Below are 18,340 nucleotides of genomic sequence, written 5' to 3'. Positions count from 1 at the left end.
TAAGAACGTAGGTAATATGTTGAGAATGGAGAAACTTATATACCAACACAGGGGTTGCACGCTTAAATATAAGAGATTGCTGGCTCCTTGGTTGGATGTCCCTGGGTTTGCCCCAGTGGATCTGAACAGGGACAAATTACGCAGGCTTATTGCCGGGTAAGGTTTCCATCTCCATAAGGGTACGGGCAGTGCTCTTTCATGATGGCAGTTTTGGTCAAAAGTTAGATGACTGGGTTTATGTTTTAAGAAGATCTCATTATATTGCTATGGTTTACCTGTATCTTTTATTGACTCCACTGTCAAGTAAATTTACATTGAGTTTTGTACTGCTTTGTAATGTTTGGCAGTGCAAGGTGTTAAATCTTTAATAAAATTATTTTATTATAGAATAAAATAAAACAAAAAAAACTTCAACTTTACCATATAGTACCAATTATAATGAATACCAGGTGGGTGGAAGTGAATTTCTGCTTGGTCACAATGGTTTAGACCTTTTTTCACTTGTGTACCTCTTGGCAGTCAGTTTCCATAAATTGTACCCCCTCCATCAGTCAGTATCAAACCAAAAACTGTATATGTTTGATCCTTTAAATACTGTAGTAAGTGTACTTAAAGCTGAACTAAACTCTTTCAACATTAACAAATTTTAATCCTTATACCAATGTTTCTCAACTCCAGTCCTCAAGGCACCCCAACAGGTCATGTTTTCAGGCTCTCCATTATTTTGCACTGGTGATTTGATCAGTTTCACCGCCTTAGTAATTACCACAGCCGTTTCATCTTGAGGGAAATCCTGAAAACATGACCTTTTGGGGCGCCTTGAGGACCGGAGTTGAGAAACACTGCCTTATACTGACAGTATCAGTAAATAGATAGAAGGGTATTTTATATTTTCCTGTTTTAAACATTTTTTTTTTACATTTCTTCAGTTGCTTCCTGGTTTCTGGCCTAGGCTAAAATGATGTTATAGATCCCATAAGTCTTCATGGGTATTTTGTTTTCTTTCACCTGGAAAATTAGTTTTCTCAGCTAACCACACCCTCATGCATGCATGCCTGAGCTAAGGGCAAGTGGATTCCAGGAAGTAAATACTACTTGAACCATCTACCCTTATTTAAGATGGCCAACAAAATAAAGCATAAAGACATGGATGGAAGGGTGAGTTTGCTTTGAATATTAAAAATGATTTAAATAGCGTTTTCAGTTTGTGGTGGTCATAGTCAGTTTAGTTTCGCATTAATATTAGGGCCAAAAGATCACCAATCCTGGTGCTCCTGTCACCCTGATTTTGAATACACTTGAGTACTTACATTTACACTGAATCACAAGAGCATATTCACACTCCCCCCCCCCCCCCCCCATCTGTTTCTATCCCATGCTATCCCGGGTCTCTGTTCCCACACCTTAAGTCTTACCCCTCAGGAAGTAATTGGCGGGCTGCATGTGCACAACATGAACTCACTAATGTTTACAAACAATTAGGCGGCCAGGTCAAATATACTAGTATGTAAAACGGGGAACTGGCAACCAATTAAAAAAAAATGACATTAGTGGCTGATTCCTATTATATTGCCAGCTATGGCAACCAAGCAACACTTTGAGGGAGATTTACTGAAACGGGTGCACACAGAAACTGGTGCAGCTGTGCATAATAACCAATCAGCTTTTGACTTCAGCATGTTCAATTAAAATATTCCTAAACCCAGGACCCTGCATTCACTATATCTGGTCTCCCACAGTACACAGAACATGCAAATGCAATCGTTTTAGTAAATATAAACTGCTTAATACCTTTTTTTAACAGCAATTAGAGCAGTCTCGTGACTTCTATCAGTAGAGGTGGGGGACTTGAGTCACATGACTTGACTTAAGTCAGACTTGAGTCACCTGTTTGAGGACTTGCGACTTGCTTGACAAAATTAAATAAATGACTCGACTTGACTTTGACTTGTCACTAATGACTTGCGACTTGACTTTGACTTGGGCTATTTGACTTGGAATGACTTGGCACCACCCCCCCCCCCCGAAAATATTACCCACACACTCCGCCCACCACCGCCTCTGAGCCAATCGGCATTTGCCAAATGCCATTGGAGCTGTTCAGGGTAGCGGTAAGAGTTATGTCAGTCCCTGCATCAAGCGCACCTGTTGAACGTGTGTTCAGCCATGGTGGGGTGATAATGCGACCCCATCGCTCACAACTGAGCGAGAAAGTACTTTCCAATTTAATTTTTTGCAAATGCAATGCATTTTAAGTGGCTATTCTCATCACCATTCAAGTGTCCAGATGTTGGCATTGTGTCAAGTTCATACTTTGAGCTTAGTTATTTTCCCCCTCAGCAAGGACTACATTTTTTCAGGCTTGTTGGCCATTTAATTGCTGAGTGTTCTGCTCCTTGTCTGCTGTTTGGGCATTCAAAGTGTTTCTTTAATATGCCAAGAAAAAAGCACTAAGCAGTTTTGTTAATGCTGAAAATAAAACAAAACCTTTCCTGAAAACTGACTTTTAACTCATTTAAAGGTGGAAATGGGGTAGATCAGTATTTTGACTTAATTTGTGACTTGACCAAAATAAATGACTTGACTTGACTTGCTTGACTTCTAGCAGGGACTCGACTTGACTTGCTTGCTTTTCGCCACAGTAACTTGGGACTTGCTTGTGACTTGAAGGTTAAGATTTGAGACTTGCTTGTGACTTGCACATGTGTGACTTACTCCCATGTGTGTCTATCAGTGTCTGGTTGAAGCTTGTAGGAGGAGTTTTCATTCTGAAATGACTGTCCCGTCAGGCTGCAGTACCCCTGACCCTCTGTCTGGACAGTGCTGATTAGCCCTGTGCTAATCACATGTACTCTCCCAAGAAAAAAAAACATCTCTAGCAATACACATCAAACTGAGCATGTGCAGCTTGTCCCCTAGCCTCTGTTCTATCAGGAGATGGTTTGGGGACTGTGGAAGAAGGGGAGATCAGAGAGACAGAATCAAACAGCCTTTTTAGACAATTCAGAGGATTAACCCCTTAGGTTCCACAGTCAGGATAACATGCATGCTTTACGGCATACAGGCATACCCCACTTTTAAGTACACAATGTGGTTAATTTACTAAAGTTGGAAAGTGCAAAATCAGGCTCACTTCTGCATAGAAACCAATGAGCTTCCAGGTCTTATTACCAAAGCTTAATTGAACAAGCTGAGGTTAGAAGCTCATTGGTTTCTATGCAGAAGTGAGCCTGATTTTGCACTTTCCAGCTTTAGTAAATAAACCCCATGGTGTACTAAAAAGTGGGGTATGCCTGTATACAGTCTGATTTTACTGTTGTGGGTTTAAGCTTTAAAGTGGGGTTCCACTCAAATTTTTTTAATCTTACCCCCTTCAGTTAATTGCATAGATGTTCAAATGCCACACAAATTTTTTTTTATCGCTGTAATTACCTTTATATTGTACTTTATTGTGGTACTTCCTGTCTCTCCTCCCATGGGAGTAGGCGTGTTTATTGCCTTTCCCCGGCGCCGCACTGTCTCCTGGGAGCTTAGTGTCAGGCTTCCCAAGATTCAGTGCGCAAACAATGATCATGCTTGTGAACAAGCTGTGAATGAACAGCATTCACCGCATCCAGGAAATCAATGCTTGTGGGCTTCACATGCCCACAAGCAAGATGGAAACAGCCAGCATCACATTTTTTAAGTTATTCTTCAGTACGAAAACAGACAGAGGCGTAAGTATTAAACCCAAACTGTGAGTATTATTTTGGGGTTAGCAAAGTGTCTCAATGACCTAAAAAAAAAAAAAAAAGATTGGTCGCCGGACTCCCGCTTAACACTTTAGGCTTTGACAATAAAACCTAGAAGCTGATTGGTTACTAAGCACAGCTGCACCAAATTCTGTGTGCACAAGTATTGTTGTTTACTTGTTTTTGCTTATCGCTAACTGTCCTGGCTCATACACTTGGGGGATATGTGTACCCCAGGTTAGAATCCACTGAGTTAGACTATAGGACAATAAAACTGAGAAATGTGTTAGAATGGCCAGAGAATCCAGACACTTCAAATCTATTCATTCGTTCAAGCTAATACAGGGTAAAGAATTTGATAAGCTTTTATAAGGACACCTCATTTGTTTATGTAGCACTTTGCCACAAAGCAGCTGCTGTTTCTCGGGTACCCTGTTCCCAGTGCCAAAGACTCTCCAAGCAGCACCACATTCTCCGACACACCAGGGCCGAAGGGTGGATATTTATTGTAGCACTACACATTATTTTAACAATCAAGGAAATGGAAAACCTTTCAACAAATGTGTGAAAACAGTTGCAAAATGTGACCCTGACTGGATATATATACTGACTACTGATTTTCTGGACTTAATGATTTGAACTGTGTCCATACATTGAATTATGCCTAGCAGACAACTTTTTGGCATTGAGAGATTCAAACACACAAGTCGTATATAGAATTACATAACCTGTATTGTATTTCTGGCAGATTCCCTTCTATGGGCAGTGATTGTTGTATGAGGTCCAATATCTTTGATATGAAATGGACTTTATTCAGTTGTCTGCGTATTGAAGCTAAAACAGTTTCATAGATTTGCTGCATCTAATAGAGTATATGTTAGGAACACAATTTAAAATGTGTCCATATTACAGATTGGGCAGTCCCATCCCCCATGAAGATTCAACATCCACCATATGGATTATCCTTTCTCTGGAATTTAATAGTGATCATTCAGGTAAATGCTACAACTACATTGGATGATTGGAGGTCAGTAAGGATTTACTCTTCAGCAATAATCAGGGTGAATTTAGTTAATTTGAGGGTTTACAAGGATACAGCAATATGCAAACATTTACAATATATATCTATAGTGTGTGTGCGTGTATACCCCAGGGTGGGAAGATATGCTTTTAAATGTTTTAAATTTGTGAATAATGATTTATGATTTTATGCAAAAACAGCGTTCATTGAGATAATAAAAAAAAGTTACTGAATTGTAGTTAAGGTATTTAGGATTACTACCTCTGTAGTGGTCCAAAATGGAGGGTGTGGTATATATATAGTTTGAATTTTTTGTAATACCTGGTGACTCCAGATGGCTATCCAGGAGTTGACAGCCTTTAAAGAGGAAGTAAACCTTGTACTTTTTTTAGTGTTTTTAAAATACAATGATCCAGCAATGTATTTGTAAGACTTACACACTTAAAGGTGACTAAAATTAGGTTTTAAAATACTTTAGCTTTTGTAAAATTTATTTTCTTCCGGGCAGTGGCCGCGCCATCTTTACCAGTGATTGCTGAATCTTTTGTGGACGTCATTTCCACCCTTACTTTGTTTTCCTGTCTAAATCTCGCGCATGCGCGATCGCGTGATCGCGTCTAAACCAAGCCTTTAGCTCCATCCCCTTTTTCAAGTCTCTGTGCTGCTCTGGTTCACTCCCCCTGTGTGACGTCTTATACAGTCACAAGGGGATAATCAGGAAGGAGAGTTGGAGAGCACAGTATCTCGATGCTTCTTCTGTGCTGTTCTCAATGACAGTAAATAACCTGGCATGCAGAGGATAGTGAAACGGCACACATAGTGCTATTAAAGAAGCTTTGGACTGCGCAAGCGCCGCTGAGGTCACTACAGAATGCAGGACGGATTATGAGGAAACAGAAAGAGTAAGTGAAATTTCACACGCAGCGATCAGCTGCCTGTTCTATATAGATTGCAATGAGCTAAAGTGGAGGGTTTACAACCACTTAAAGAAGTGTTTCTCTTTTTCTGAGGGATTATTTGTATCTAATATAATATAATATAATAAAATAACCTTATTATTATCACTGGGAAATTCAAAAGCCCATGTGTGAAAACTAACATATTTTTTGTGCCTTCATATCTGAGTCTTATATCCGAATCTCAGTTACTATACATGGATACCCTTTCTCCGTTTCATGCGTTAAGGAGGGTATACATATTTTTTTTTTCATTTAACCATCGGGTTGAATGAAAAAATCTTACAAATCTCTGCATCCACACAAGTGGTGTGGATGCTAAGATCTCCCCCGCTGCACTATAGTGGGACTGCCCCTCCCATCCCTGTCAGAATACACCGATCAGCACTGCAGCTGATTGAAGGCTGTTTTTTTAAGCAGGACAATTTGACAGACCGGCTTCTGTTGAACTGGCCAAATTTAGGTGCATGTATACCTAGCTTTAGATATAAGAAGATCTAAACCAAAAGAGAAAAGTTTAACTCCTTTGAGGGTATGACAGTTCTTAATATCTTCTGTAAGTAATTTGTGCTGTAAACATAACATTGTGGAGGGCATAGGCAAACCCCTAACAAATTAGATATTTTCTGCTCTACTACTGCAAAAATGGTTGTATTTAGTAATTTCAACAGCTCCTCGTTTTTACAAAGAATCATAATGTTTAATCAGAGAGGAATTCCCTTTTTTAAATGTGGAAAGTTTAATTTAAAAAAAATGTACAAATTTACTAAAAGCAACTTACCAGATTTGGAACCGCATGATGGAGCTGTTTGACCCGTAGGACACGTACACATGTTAGGCCGTGAGCAAAACCCATCGCCACAGGAGTGCCGACAAATGGCTGTAAAACAAACATTTCACAAATGTTAACTTATAGTGGAATTACATATGTTGTCCTTCACTTTCAACTGTCAAACTTCGGTGTCTTCTTTTTAAACTTTAACTAGGTTTCATTTCTTAAAATAACTGTCGGAATGAAATAAGAACTTGACCTTTTGCATAAAAATAATGGATGCACCCATATTTCTAAAAACAAAAATGGGCATTTACCTTTTTTTTTTTTTTGCATTAGAGCCTGCAAAGCTTTGCTTGCAATCACAATCAGTTTGCTTTGGCTCCTGTAGACTCTCCCTCCAGCTCAGATCTGTACCAAGTTACAGGGAAGGAAATATCAACAGACTACAAGATAAGACTTTCTTTTCCAGTGAATGAATGACATAGCTGTGCTGGAAGAAGAACCCATGGATTCTGTAAGTAGGTGTGTGTGTGTGTGGGGGGGGAGGGTTTGACCCTAAATATGGGTTTAACATGAAACATGGTCAACAAAAATCTGTTATGGAGATGTAATTAAAAAAGTTCTAAAATGTCAAAGATAAAGGTGATGCATTTCATATTAGTGGGCTATTTTAAGCTTTCCGACCAACCTATACACAACTGGAGCAGCCATGTTTGCCAATGTTTCAATAGGAGATCATTTTTGTTTCTGTTCTCCTCTTTACTGCTGCAGTCACAGCGGATCCGTCTAAAAAATTAGGAATAAATGTAAAAGATAAAGGCCCAATAAAGTTATATTTCATAACTCATTGGTGCATAATAATTTTAAAAAACTAAAGGTACAGGCCCAGCTGGATAAATGATGCATGAGCTAATCACCATAGAAACACAACGGCAAAATTCCTTAACATGTAAAGGAGACTTTATTTTGACGTTCATAATGTGCAGGTTTGCTTGCCTGACATTTGGAGATTATCTTTCGCTGGGTGTAGCCCACTTGTAACACAAATATGCTGAGGCAGGACGGCTGCTTCCCATTTACGGCTACATAATTTATGGAGAGCCATAACATCTGTGCAGGATATACAGTGAAAAATGATGACACTGTGTAATATAGTAAATGATGAATAATGATTTGTTGTCATTAGTGGTGATTTTCTGCTTATGTTCTAACACTTTAATGTCACAGCATTGAAGTTTGGCCAACATTTGTACAGGTGCCAAAAACTTTACTGCAGGTCTGAGAGTGACTTTATGGCGGCAGGTGCATAAAAGTTATAGTTATCAGATTCACCAGCTCAAGCAGGAGCAACCTGCAGTCTTATTGCCTTTATACTACAAGTCCCAGCAAGGCCCGTGTGCTGTACTGACACATGTACCTGACCATCAAAAGAGGCACAGGTTGCCCACTGAAGATCAGCCTATCGCTATTTCACTTTGGTAATATGTTTTGTTTAATAGCATAGTCCAAAAGGAAGAATGTGTAGTAACCCGCTGCAGCTAAATGTCAGTCTGTATCATGTTCATGTAGCTACACCAATCCAATGTGATTTCATGACTGCTTTGGGGCACTGGACATTCCTACCAGCCTCACTAAATAAGACCTATTAGCTCCCTACTTGCACACCGATACAGAATAAGCGTCCACTAAATAATAATGCATAGTTTAAGTGCGGTGATAATAGGACAAAGTTGCAACCACTATCTGTCCACTTGACATAAAACATAATTGTTCAAATAAACCTTTCTAGGATGCAGGCCCCTTGCTGCATCAAAACATACATTGGTGTCTTCTTAAGCATCCTCTGTGTCCTTAATACAAGACACTATAAGGCCTCATGCATGCTGGATGCTTTTGGACGTTTTTACAGCTGCTGTTTTTGGCTTCAGACGTTTTTTTCTACAGTCAATAAACTCTCCAGCATGTTATTCTATGTGCCCATGCACACATAGGCTGTTATCAACTGTTTTTCAATGGGGTGTTTTTTGGCTGTCAAAAAAAAACAAAACTTGTGGGTTCTGAGAGGCGTTTTTCAGCTGTGAAAACGCTTTAATGTCAAAAAACGCAGATAATTGCCGATAAACGCTCAGAAATGTGGCTCACCACCAAAAACGCTGAAAACCACTAAAAAACGATATTGCAAAAACTTTAAAAAACATTGAAAAACTCACTGCAAAGCTACTGGCATTTTTATTTTTTTGTTTAATTAGTTTTTATTGAGAAAAAGAAGAAGAAAAAGCATACAGTGTTCAGTAAATCAAATATCAGCCTATTGGCATTTTTATAACGTTATTATAATGTCCAGTGTGCATGAGGGCTAATACTCAAGCTTCCACACGTCCTGGTAGTGTCAAGTGCTCTCCCTTCCTTTCAGCATCCAATGGCTGCCATTAAAGTGGTTTTAAACCTTTATGCTGCGTACACATGAGCAGAATTTCCGACAGAAAGATTCCGATGGGAGCTTTTCATCGTATATTCCGACCGTGTGTATGCCCCATCGGCCTTTTTCCGTCGAAAATTCAGACGGACTTAGATAGAGAACATGTTCAATATTTTTCCGACGGAACAAATTACTATCGTAAAAATCGCTCGTCTGTATGATGTTCCGACGTACCAAAATCGACGCATGCTCTGAAGTAAGTAAGAGAGGGAAGCTATTGGCTACTGGCTATTGAACTTCTGCTTTCTAGTCCCGTTGTATGTGTTGTACGTCACCGTGTTCTGGACAGTCGGAATTTGGTGTGTCCGTGTGTATGCAAGACTGCTTGAGTGAAATTCCGTCGGAACTCCGACGGAAAAACCTTCAGAGTTTATTCTGACGGCAAAACCGGTCGTGTGTACAGGGCATTACGACGTACTTTTTGCTACAGGTAAGCCTATAATAAGGTAAGCCTGAACGGTTTCGGAGATATCCCCTGTATTTGCATGTGCCAATGTCATCGGCACATGCCCACTGAAGCAAACTGAAGCAATGGCACGTACGTGCCATTGCTTCAGTTAGACTGTGCCGTTACCAGCGGCACCCATGCGGGAGTGATGCCGCTGGCCGAAGCGGTGAACGAGGACCGATGCAGGGGCTTCGATCTAAGGTGAGTAGTACATAATGAGCTAGTATACTATGCTGTGCCTTTGTCTTGCAATTGTTTTTTTTTTTTCTTGGGTTTACAACCACTTTAAAGCAGAACCAAAGTAAAAAAAAAAATGCTAGGTAGAGGTTTTTTTTGTTTTTTTTGGTAGAGGAGACTACATGTCTCTTCTGGCAAAAATCTCCTTTAAAAAATATACACTACTCATATAATAAAATCACACTACTTATAATATGTCTACTCACTGCTTCTTACTACACGTGGTACAAGAGCATGCTAGTTATACTACACATGTAACCCGGGAACTTTCATAAATACATATACACTGTGTCAAACTACATGTGCACTAATCACATTCACATACAGTAAGGGCCAGGACAGAATGGAGCAGTTGTAAATATTTGTTTTATTACCAAGACACTGACACTAATGTAATAAACGGTGGGGGAGGGGCGTAGTTTTGCATTTTCGCTCCCGGCACTGGAGGACCTGGACCAGCAATGGACATAAGTATCGGGATAACAGAATTCCAGCGCACACAGCAGGAGTTCCATCATCAGAGGCCACCCAAAGGCTGAACAAAAGAAATAATAATAATAGCAGGAATGCGGAACTGTCAGTGCTGGAGAACAGAAAACTAAGGGTGGATATTACCTTTAAAGTAAAACTGAACTCTAAAAAGCGTTAAATATGCCTAAGCAGTACTCTAAAAAATTAGCTTTTTGTGGGGAATTCCTCCTGAAAAATAGCACTGCATATCCTGATATATGAGGATGCCTAGGCACTTCTGTACTAAAGCCCCTAGCTGTATATGTGCAGTGTGACATCTAAGGCACTGCTGCCTCTGACTTATGCCAAGTACACACGGGCCGCATGTTGGGAGACATCGGCCAGTTCAAAAAAAAATGTCCGATATTCGTTCCTTGTGTATGTCAGCGGGTTCATCAGAAGCTAGCTGCCTGGCCAGCTTCTGTCGGACGAGCATGCTGGAAAACCAGCAGTCAACTGGCTCCCGATCAGCGCTCTCTGCCAATAGCGGAGAGCACTGATCGATTTTGTGATGTCACTTCTGTACTGCTTACTGTTCTTGTTGGACACTCTAAGATGGAAAGCAAAAGCCTACTTCTATCGGGATGGCTGCCTGCACACAAAGACACACCAAAGGGGAAAATATCAGCGTCAGGGAGACCACAGGCAAAACTTATGACTAGTCCTTTATCCCCTGCCTTCCTTTTTTAGGTACAGCTTCCAGAATTTGGTTCCTAATTAAAGCCATTTTCCGCAGTGTAATAATAAATTAAAGGAAAAAAAAAAAGGAGACAGTCACTTACGAACAATACATTGGTTCCCTCCAGGTAACGTTTTCCATCCAGGACAGCAGTAGGCATTATAACGGGATCCACATACATTTGGTCTAAAAGACATAGAGTAAGCATTGTATTAGACCAAACTGTTAAACTGTATTATTGTGTCAAGTACATAAACAGATGTTCATTGTACAGTATATCATTGGAAAATTGAATAAGCACTTTATTTAATCTACTATCATTACTCAAGAAGAAAAATCAGGTAGCTCAGTGGAGTAAAGTATCAGTTTTCTTAGGTTTATGTAACTGTCACAGATTGTTTGGGTGGTGAAAGACAAGAGAGATGGATGCTGGGCCTCAGTTTAGAAAATAAAAACCCTGATGAGGTATTAACGGTCACCATGGCCCAAATTCTGTCCAGCTCAGCAGTATTTTAATGAGTCCAGAATGCTCTCACTCAGTTATAACTTAATGAGTTGGATGTAACCCAGGCACAACAAAGTCCGCTAAAATCTACAGAGAAATGGTCATTTTGGGGACCTTTAACACCTTCTATGCTTTGCAGATCACAAACCCCAAATGAATTGCATTTCTTGTATTCCTGAATTCTGAAAAATTGAGCAACCTTCATATAGCATAATGGACCACAGAAAAAAAAAACATAATGTAATTAGCACTCCTGAAAATTTAATAAATTAAGTAGAAATTTTGCTTTATATAGTGAGCTGTGGTAGTGGGAATACAAATAATAAGTCAAATGTCTAACAAAATCTTTTACATCACACTTTATAAATGAATGCTACTACTACTACTACTACTACTACTACTACTATAACAATATAAAAACTACTCTAAATCTAAAACTATGATGACTTATTGCTTTTAAAATAATTTACTGTGCTAAAATAAATAATTCAGGTTAATCTGTATTTGATTGGGTGTGTGCAGCCCAATTGTAATCACCCTGCAGGTTACCTATATGAAATTAACCAGCAGTCGCTCACAACTGCCAAAAAAACTATAAAGAAAGTATTATTCAGCTCAGAAACTCCAGGATATTAGCAAACCAACACCACCACCCCCCACCTTCAATGAACTACTGGTTACATGTCCATTTTACTTACCTAAATCTGTGGTCACATGACAATCCTTCCCTCTTCTTCTGTTTACAGAGGTCCTTCTTTGGTTGTCCATCGCTGCCTGCATGATGTGTACATCTCCCATTGGTGGAGGCGACACTTCCCAAGGTCCTCTCTCACAGGATCCAGAGGCAGGGGAACTCACAGGGGCAGTGAGGGGACCAGTACCCAAGAAGATAACAAGCACGGAAAAAAAGCCTGGTCCCGTTGGCAGAAAATTAGCTTGGCTCATAGAGGGAGCTGTGACTTTGATCCATTACACTGCAGGATGGCTTGGGAATGGGTGTTTGGAATCTCGACTGAGGAGTAAAGCTGGGTATACACTAGTAGAATTTCGTTCAACATATTTCACTGTAAGACTGTTGTAAGAATGTTTTTCCATTTTTCTAATCATTAGTGGGGCGGCATCAACCTTTGTTTTCAACCACAGTGACGAGAACATCCCAAAGAGCAGGATGGAAAATTTTTCTCGAATGTATGAATTGCTAAAAGTGTATGTGGTTTTCATTCAGTAAAGTCCATTCATTCCAATACCAAATGTTAAAAGCAAATACATTTTTGAACAACTTTCAAATGACATTTGAATGTACTAAAAAATTTCCGTATGATTTTTCGTAAGAATTTTTGTAAAATTTTCACTTGAAATTCTACTAGTGCATACCCAGCTTTAGATAACTGATGCATAATACACTATTTAAATTTCATTATTGTCTGCAGGTGAGTTTTAAAAAGTAAACTGAGCAGTGATATCACTGGTATTGATGTCACTTGTAAAGCTGTAGATTGAAATAACTAACATATTTATCTAGCACTAATTCACTTTAATTCCAATGTACTCTGTGCCAAAAATGCTGCCAAAGATGTACTTAAAACTGTGCCTCTGTTACTAAGTACTTCTAGATATTCATGATTGAATCCTGTGAGTGCCATTCACATAGTGAGTTCTGGAATGTAAAATATAATGAGCCTAGCAATCAAATTTGGTCATGGAACAGCCACTCCCCCTAATATGACACCTCACGTAGCCTAAGATAATGGCCAGATCCAAGAGTTTCATGGGTGACATTATTAGTCAAAATTGCTTAGCAGATCATTTAGCACTTATGCATCTTTAGAGAGCAGTTAAATACTTAATATGCACTTAAATTACACTTATCCTTAAAGACAGTTTGCTTTGGGGTATTTGTTGTTTTTATAAAACTTTATAAAGCACCATAACTATTTTTCTTGGGCAGCCCTTGCACACATTACATATTCTATAACTGAACAAACATCTATATAAAATCAATCTATTACATTTGATTATTTAACATGTGAATGTTAATCATTTGTAAAACATTGCTTGCAATTCCATAAATCCCTCTAGAGATTATCCATCTGTTGGATAAGGAGCCAGATTTTTTTTTTTAAATCATTTTTTATATTTATCTCGAGAATAGGCTTGACAGTGACTGTTGCCAAGTATGTTGAAGACTCTTGGGCCCCATGTGGGGAAGCTTTGAGGAGTCTCCCCAAAGTACTAATTGCAACAGTTATATGGGGGAAACTCCCCATAACAGGTTATCTGAGGACAATCTAGCAATGGGTGCAGCACAAAACTGTATTTTAACCACTAATGTAGGACAATTCAGCTGTAAATCATTATCTTTACAGTGTGACAGACTGAATGCAAATAGAAGAAAGTTTGAGGCCTGCTGCCTTGAAAAACCTCTGTAAAGGCTTTAACAGCAAAAATCAACAAACGCACAGTGACTTTAATTGTACTCATCAGAACGGTTCTGAATTTGTTACTTTTTTTTTAGTTAAATATATTGATAAAACTCTTCTTGTGCTATACTTTACACTGGTGGGAGGACCATTTTATCTAAATTGTCATGTAGCAACAATGGCGGCACACCTCAGTATAACATCAATGCTGCATTCGGGTTCACTCAGGCGACACACCCTACTTAATAAATGTATAATTTTGAAGACCCTTTTATTTTGCACTACTCTACTACTATAATCCATATTTTACTGGTATTTTTATGTTGTCCTTCATCTTTTGCATCTGGCCACCCCACTACTTTAATCCTTGTTTAACTGGTATCTTTTAAATGGTCATGAGTCATTGGTCAATGGAACGATTCCAGCAGCAAGCTCTCTCTGAGCCCACTGCAGCTCTACCAACACACCTAACCAGTAAGGAATGTGCTCTTGCTATTCTAGCCAGAAACAAAGTGAACAACTGTAATAGTCTGAGTTTTTAGAAAACATAGACTAAGGAAAATAATAAAAACTGGGAAAAGGTTAGAACCTTTGTTGCGTCTTTACTTTTATTTGGGTCCCCCTGAGGAGGTTTCCACCACTTCCTGTTCTGGTAAACGATGCAGAAGCCATTGGCATTTACAAGTGTACTGGCATATACAGCCATTCACTTGTATGGCCAGTTGTATGCATCACCTGTGGCTCCCTGGAAAGGAGCGGCAATTTATGCACTAGAAGACTTTTAAGCATATAATCATCCATGTGCTTGAGGCCTTAAATTTTCGTTACCTCTGACACAGTGAGATCCTGTCCCTGTGAAAATGGAGGAGAATATGACCCAGGATTTGCATTAAGTGTTAATGTAAGGTTCTGGACTATCGCTTCTGAGCAGAGAAAACTGTGTTTTTCTCTGGATTCTGTAGTTCTGGATCAGAGCTGTCAATCCTGTGTCTGGATTTTACCAGGTGCTTGCAGTACACAGGTGTGCAGAGTCATTATATACACAAGGATAGCTCAGAGCTCCCAGTTTGAAAACAGCTCCCAGTTTAGAGACAGCACTAAGTTATAGAAGAAAGGAGGTCTCACCAGGGGTCAGAGTTACCCTAGCCAGCAGCCAGGAGGTCTCATCCAGGGGTCAGAGGTGCCTCAGCCAGGAGTCAAGAAACTGGAGGTCTCACCCAGGGGTCAGAAGTGCCCCAGCCAGCAACCAGGAGACAGTGGGTTCTCTGGGTCAGATGGACTCCTATCAGGGTATCAGGAGAACCCCTATCAAGAAGCCAGGATTGGGCGCTGCGACTAAAGCTAAGAGAGCCAAGTGAACCAGTAAAGCTGGACAGCACAGTCAGAGAGACTGGTAAAAAAAACAGCGGTGCTGTCAACAAGGTAGCCAGGTGGCTCAGTATTTTCATTTGTTCATATTGATGTGAAAGAACCCCTGTATGGGCAACTGATGTCTATGTGAACTTTCCTGTTTATTCAATAAAAGTGGGCTGCCATGCCCTTAAATACAATTTGGATTGGCGCAACTCATTGAAAAGCACCTACCGCATAATCTTCCCACATTACCATTTTTTTTGTAAATCTCAGTTCGGGGCTTTAACAATATTATGCTACCATAAACCAATTAATGAGCTGCATAAACAAACATCAAGGGACAGATATTTATTTACTTATTTCAGGTACTTATATAGCGCCGTCAATTTACGCAGCGCTTTACAAATACATTGTACATTCACATCAGTCCCTACCCTCAAGGAGCTTACAATCTAAGGTCCCTAACTCACATTCATACATACTAGGGACAATTTAGACAGGATCCAATTAACCTACCAGCATGTCTTTGGAGTGTGGGAGGAAACTGGAGTACCCGGAGGAAACACGCAGGCACAAGGAGAACATGCAAACTCCAGGCGAAAGTGCTACTCACTACACCAGTGTGCCACCCTTAACTCTATTGTCAAACATATTGGGATGCCTGCCTTTACACTTACATGAACTTTAAAGCAATGCCAGTCTTAGTCCGTAGGGTTCAATATTGAGTTGGCCCACCCTTTGCAGCTATAACAGCTTTAACTTTACTGGGAAGGCTGTCCACAAGGTTTAGGAGTGTGTAAGGGAATGTTTGACCATTCTTCCAGAAGCGCATTTGTGAGGTTAGGCACTGATGTTGGATGAGAAGGCCTGGCTTGCAGTCTCTGCTCTAATTCCCAAATAGTGTATGTGCAGGTATGTAAAGGTCCATACCAAATAAATATGACAGCTATATTTTCATCATATTGCTTCCACTGTTTGCTACTAGGCATTCACATTATTTTGTACCCCATATGTTATCGAACTCACAAAAAAAATTATATTTAAAGTGGAATTCCAGCTTATGTCTAACTAGCTCTAAAAGTGTTCCCTCCCCTTCCTCACACCTATGCTAACTAGCCTACGTATGAAAAATGCATATGCCTCCATATTTTTATGCCACTCTGGTCACATGATCTGGCTCTGGCTTCAAGGGAGAGGAGGGCGTCCTGACAACAGATGGACCATTGAAGGCTATGGGTGATGTCACCGTTACAGGCTTTACTAGCCGCCTTCAGATATGCTCCCTCCTCTCCCCCCCGCAGCAGCCGCTGGCTGACAAAGGGGAAATCATGTGACTGGACCATAGTAGCCTGGACATAGGTAAGTATATACATCATTCGGAAAGTTTTAGGACTAGTTAGGTGTAAGCTGGAATTCCACTTAAAAGAAAAAATAGTTGGTTTACAATATAAAAACTACAGAAGAGAATGCCTGTATTTGTTACAGAGCAGTTAAAGCAGGACAACTCCAGCGTAGGAGCAACAATGTTGGTTTTAGCACTTATATTTTTTAAATTGAGTCAATTAAAATATTATATACAATATTTCACCTTTTTATGCACAATTAGTTCACTTTTCTTTCCATGACCTGATCATCCTCCACATTTTACTTGTTTCCCACTGTTACACAACAGTACAATAAAAGGAGAAGGCTTCAACCACTATTTGTCTTCTGGACTGCATGGAATTCTGAGCTGGCATGAGCAGCGGGACCAGTCAGGAACAGTTAATGGCATTAGCATTAGTATTTTACTTTAGGCAGTGAACTATACATATCATCGTTACATTTTTCAGTCTATCTGGAGGCTTTACAATGCTGTCCTGGATTTGCAGTGATTATATCATAAGGCTTGGAGCGGATGGGGAGTTTTGTTTTAAAGTAAAAACTGGAGCACGTGGATATATGCAGCTTGCTCTGAGAGATCTTGTATTGTCAGCTCTGCAAAAAGATCCCATCTACATTATCTTAAAACTTCTTCAGGCGTATGAACTATATAAATTATTTCTTTAAAAAATTTGCACTTGAACCAATGTTATTCAGTGGCCTTCAAACCAACCAACCATTGATAATTAGCTTGTCAAAGTGGTTAAAGCAATATCAACAAACACAGGCAGTCCCTGGTTTACAAACAAGATTGTTTCTGTAGGTTTGTTCTTAAAGGAGATGTAAAGGTTTGTTTTATAAAAAAATAAAAACAAAACAAACATGTCATACTTACCTATGTGCCATTGGTTTTGCACAGAGTGGCCCCGATCCTCCTTTTCTGGGGTTCCTCAGTGGCGCTCCTGGCTCCTCTTCTTCTTCTGTGTTCATTGACACAGATAGCGGGACTCGGCCCCCGCCCCTCGGCTCCTGTGTCATTGGATTTGACAGCAGCGGGAGCCAATGGATGCATTGCTATCAATCTATCCAATCAGGACCCAAGACACCGGCTGGAGCTGGTGTGCTCGTTCCCATCGCTGGAAAGACCGGATTCAGGTAAGTAAAAGGGGGGCTCTGGAGGGCTGCTGCATCACAGGAGATTTTTCACCTTAATGCATATAATGTATTAAAGTGGAGTTCCACCCACTTTTACAACTCTTCCGCATCCCTCACTAAACTGTGCACTGTAAACGAATTGGATATTTTAAAAATTTTTTTCTCAGCACTTACTGTATATCTGCTGTATTCATTTTTCACTTCCTCCTCCGTGGCCGTGGCCCATCGCATCATTTCCTGTTTGCAATGCCTTCTGGGAAGGGGCGGCAACTTCCTCTGACACTGCCGTTGCTATGGAAACCTGACCTGAAACCTATTACACTGCTTGTGCTGCTCTGAGCATGTGCAAGATCTGCAAGGATGAGATCCAGGAAGAAATACAGTCTGGCTTCAGATGCCCAGACTTAAGATGGCCACGGCCTGCTGTAAGTTTACAAAATAACAAATTACTGCTATAAACTAACAAAACAGACCTTATGCCGCGTACACACGGTCGGACTTTTCGTCTACAAAAGTCCAACGGACGCCGACGGACTAAAGCTGGCTGGTAATCCGTTCGTGTGTGGGCTTCTCCAGACTTTCAGCAGACTTTTTCAGCCTCAAATCCGACGGACTTTAGATTTGAAACATGCTTCAAATCTTTACGTCGTAACTACGACGGACCCGAAATCCGCTCGTCTGTGTGCTAGTCCGACGGACAAAAACCCAT

At 40.1% G+C, this 18,340-nt stretch overlaps 1 protein-coding gene across 1 annotated transcript in view; it reads right to left on the bottom strand.

Annotated features, from left to right (window-relative positions):
- FBN1 (fibrillin 1) overlaps window positions 1-18,340 on the bottom strand; it is a 408,253-nt gene that overhangs the window by 348,255 nt on the left and 41,658 nt on the right. The window contains exons 2-3 of the mRNA XM_073623525.1: window positions 10,940-11,022; window positions 6,490-6,588 (exon numbers count right to left, since the gene is read on the bottom strand). Of these exons, the coding sequence (XP_073479626.1) occupies window positions 6,490-6,588; window positions 10,940-11,022 (182 nt within the window). The remainder of the gene's footprint in view (window positions 1-6,489; window positions 6,589-10,939; window positions 11,023-18,340) is intronic.

Source organism: Aquarana catesbeiana, linkage group LG03 (genome assembly GCF_042186555.1).
Source record: "Aquarana catesbeiana isolate 2022-GZ linkage group LG03, ASM4218655v1, whole genome shotgun sequence".
NCBI classification, from domain to species: Eukaryota; Metazoa; Chordata; class Amphibia; order Anura; family Ranidae; genus Aquarana; species Aquarana catesbeiana.
The sequence above is the reverse complement of the archived record's forward strand: the minus strand, read 5'-3'. Positions and strand labels throughout refer to the sequence as shown.